Here is a 4,170-nt window from a genome sequence, read left to right on the forward strand (position 1 = left end):
CCTATGGGGCCTGAGTGTGTGTTCCATATGTGCTTGATCCAGTGATCCGGGGTAATAATGTTCAGCGCATAGAGAAGTTTGATATGCGCTATATAAGTATACAATAATAATAATAATAATAATTTAAAATGGTGGTGCAGTTGCTATGTCAATTGTAAGTTTACACTATAATTAATATGCACACAAATGTGTTTTTTTTTATAATATACTGATTGCTCAGTTTTAATTATGTTAATGTTCATTGTAGGCTGAGGAAGCTAAGAAGGAGAGAGAGGCATTAAAGAAAGCGATGAGACACGAAAGAAAAACACTCCGAGACACATGCAAGGTGGGTTTCCAAGTTTATGAAATATTACTCAATATAGATTGAGTAAATAAGACTTCACAAGTTGTTTGTTATTATCATTATTATTTACATTTGTTTGTCCTTCTGTGGATTAACAGCTTAATCCTCTGTGCATTGTTGTTTCAGAAATTCAACTATTTTCTTAATGAAGATGGGGATTTAGTGAAGAGAATGGAAGCCGTGGAGATGTTGTGTCAGAGGTTAAATTTAGAAAGGTAGAATAATACTTCTGCATTAATGTAATGAACTGTAGTGTATATTGTCTTTATCATTGTCCTCATCAGCATTCTCTATCAATTTCCCCCATCATCATTATCATTCTCTTTGGATTTATTGGGTGTAAAGACCAGGATAGCCCATGAAAGTCTAGAAGAAGACTTACTTTAAGTGGGGATTCTGGTGGTGATTGACATCGAGAGACAATCCCCTACTCTTTTCCGAAGAGTGTACTGCGTTCTTTAACGTGCACATGGGCCATAAATGCATACGGGACCAACGGCTTAAACGTCTCATCCGAAAGACGGTGCGCTATTGTAACTTGTATTTCAGCCCTCCGGCTGAAACACAAGGAGAGCAATGGGAATTAAACCAGGAACCTAGAGATCTCCACAGTTCAGGTACATACACACAGTGGCTACCACCAGATTAGCCGACTGAGCTAAACTGCTCTCTCAATGCTCAATCAATTTCTATCATTGTCATCATCATCAATATTCTCTATCAATTGCCATCATCGTCATTCTCTATCATCACCATTGTCATATTTTTCATTTTCATTGTCATCACCATCATTAACAGCAATATCATTCATCCTTAACATTATTATATTATAATATTATTATCTCTTTGATATTATTTTTTGCAGTTTACAAAAATTAAATGCTGGTATGTCAACGGAAGATGCTGCAAAGACTGTGTTTGAAGATCAGGTGGGATTATAGACTATAAATTCTAATAGTAATAATAAATATAGTAGCAATACAGTTAATTAAATTGTGACATGACTAGGTATATCCCATAAGGAGCAGAGAAAAGCTAGATGTGTATAAGAGACAGCTGTCGAGAACCCCAACTACAATAGAAGCCCAATTAAGGGAACACATTCAGGACCTAAGAATATACGGTACCCTTACAGGGCCGTCGGGACCTAAGAATATACGGTACCCTTACAGGGCCGTCGGGACCTAAGAATATACGGTACCCTTACAGGGCCGTCGGGACCATTTTTTCTCAATCCTATTACAGGTCTCCCTCCATACCACCAATTAGAAATTCCATTTTGGGACCGGGTTTTTCATTGTTTTGCAGGTTTGGTCTCAACTTTGAATCCCTATAATTAAAGACCGGCTTTAAAAGTATATCTTTATAAACATCTCTATTTAGAGGGAAATTAAGAAATGATATAGTAAATGTAAAATTGTTAGACTATGTAAGGCCTACAATTACAGTATGCTGTTATTATTATTAATGCTTAAACTATTTCAAGGTAGTTAAGTCACATCAAGTCATGTGCTCTTTCTACCAATCATTACAATATTACTATCAGCGCCGTCCATTCAATATAGAGCACTGATGATACACAAAACATCATTATTAAGTATATCTATCATCATCATATCATCATCAGCATATAGGCCCTATTGCATTAAAACCGCTGTAGGCCTATACTTTAATGTACCTATTTATTGAATGAAGGAATTTCTTTTAGCTGGGTCAGCCAAAACCATGATATACATTACGTTTGAATTTTATAATCAGCAAAAATCAAACTGAATAATAGGCTGAATCTAGAACAATTTAGATCTATAATTATAATAAACAGAACCTTCATAACGCAGACACTCTAATGTAAACAAGGTTTTGGCGTAAATTAATGGAACAGTTAAAAAAATATGGCAAGGCTACATTCAAAAAAGAAAATAACTTTTATATAATATTAGCAATACTATGATGTAAAATAATATTAGGTAACGTATGTTCAACATACTGTTGGTCTCACAGAATAACGTACCTTCTTATAATATATAATAAAAAAGCTTGTATATTATCAAAACATTTAACCATAGTATTATGATTATCAGGAATATTTTTAAATATTAAGTCCAAAATTATTACTTTGTAGAAATAATAATGTAGTCAGTTTGCTTCAAAATAAAATCGTGACTAATCACTATAGTGTTAAAAATAAACATAACTTTTTGATAAAATCAATGTTAGACTGTGTTTTAATTTATATGTACCTGTATATATAGCAATAATGTAAAATATCATTAGGCCATGCGTGTTTGATATAAACTATACTATTAGATAATAAAATCATAGTGACAGCAACAATAATATAATGTAAAATATTGTAAGTCACTTCTGTATTGCTCATCTCACAAAATAAATAAATGATAGGCCTAGTTGTTGTTGCATACTATATAATTTTTTGACTTAGTAAAATAAAATAAATTTTTTTATAATTTATAATTTATAGTGTTAGGTGATTTTAATTTAAGTACCGTAAAGTAAAAAAAACCAACCTAATTTGGGGTGTAAAAAAGTCATGCTATGGTTTGACGTCATGCTAACCTAATGACTTTGCCAACCTCACTTCCTCGTAGTGCACCCTGGGAAACTTTATCATGGAGATAAAGGCAAACGAGGCTCTGGCCACTCAATAACCTGAATTAGCCAATTCATTGTTTGAAGTACACATGTTCGTATCACGATCAATCGAAATCAACATACACACAACATATGTTTATGTTGATTCACCTTGGACATGAGCATGCGCAGTTCAATTTACGAATTTGCTTAACATCATCACCATTTACAACATCATCAGCCACAATGGCTCACACATTCTAGCTTTTTTAGTACTGCTTTATTGTTTCTTTGCTTTTCATATGTAAATGCATGTACGTATGTATAATTTATATATACTTGTATACTTGTATGTATATAATATCATAGAGAAAATATGATAATATGTATAGTATATATTTACATGTATTAATGAGTGTGTATGCATGTACTGTATGCATGGGTGTATCCTGTATCACCTGCATAATCATGAATATTCCTCTCTGATAAACATGTTGCATGATGTGTATGAATTACTCCAAGAACTTGGCAAACACAAACAGAAGTTACTGCAAAATTTATATTTTTATACACTTTTTAGATGTAATTTGGCAAACTGTATAAACAATTTTTGTGATAATGACATTTTTTTTCCCAATCCAAAAGATGGGAGGAAAAACCCACATAATTTACTAATCAGAAATGTTTGAAAATTAAAGACCACCAGATGAAATTACTTGAATAATGACAACTGTATGCAATCCATTGAAACAAATACACATCATTATCTGCTTACCATGCTAAAACTTGCATCAGTGACCGAAACAAAATAATATACTTTTAATATATTTATATTTTGCGCATTATAAGCTTTAACATGATAGCTAATTTACTGCAATTGACTTACTACTGCCAAAGTTATGAGTAAAAGTCTTACGGCTTCTCTGCACTAAAGTACTGTCTACAATTCCTCCATATTCTTTGCTAGTAGACCGAATTTGTCACCAAACCAAAGTTGTTATAGTGGATATAATATCAAAACAAACCGCTAGGTGACAATTTTTGCACGCAATAATAAGCCTCTGCTTGAGTAAATTTCAACAGTTTTTACTTTTTATCATAAAATAACTTTTTGGTAAATATTTCTTTAATAAACGTCAGACTTTTGACCTGTTAGATTTGAAATGGAGTGAAATAAACCGATGGAAAACTTGAACCTTTGTATAGCCTCGTTGTGTGAACACAGGCCTAGCCCT

General features: G+C 32.7%; 1 protein-coding gene across 1 annotated transcript in view; it reads left to right on the top strand.

Moving 5' to 3' along the window:
• The window catches only part of LOC117119697 (dnaJ homolog subfamily C member 2-like), an 8,125-nt gene extending 6,838 nt beyond the window's left edge, over window positions 1–1,287 (top strand). The window contains exons 9-11 of the mRNA XM_033264533.1: window positions 248–328; window positions 473–561; window positions 1,212–1,287. Of these exons, the coding sequence (XP_033120424.1) occupies window positions 248–328; window positions 473–561; window positions 1,212–1,287 (246 nt within the window). The remainder of the gene's footprint in view (window positions 1–247; window positions 329–472; window positions 562–1,211) is intronic.
• The last annotated feature ends 2,883 nt before the right edge of the window (window positions 1,288–4,170 follow it).

Source organism: Anneissia japonica, unplaced genomic scaffold, assembly GCF_011630105.1.
Source record: "Anneissia japonica isolate Jap-2015-1 unplaced genomic scaffold, ASM1163010v1 scaffold7767_len233565_cov179, whole genome shotgun sequence".
Classification (NCBI taxonomy): domain Eukaryota; kingdom Metazoa; phylum Echinodermata; class Crinoidea; order Comatulida; family Comatulidae; genus Anneissia; species Anneissia japonica.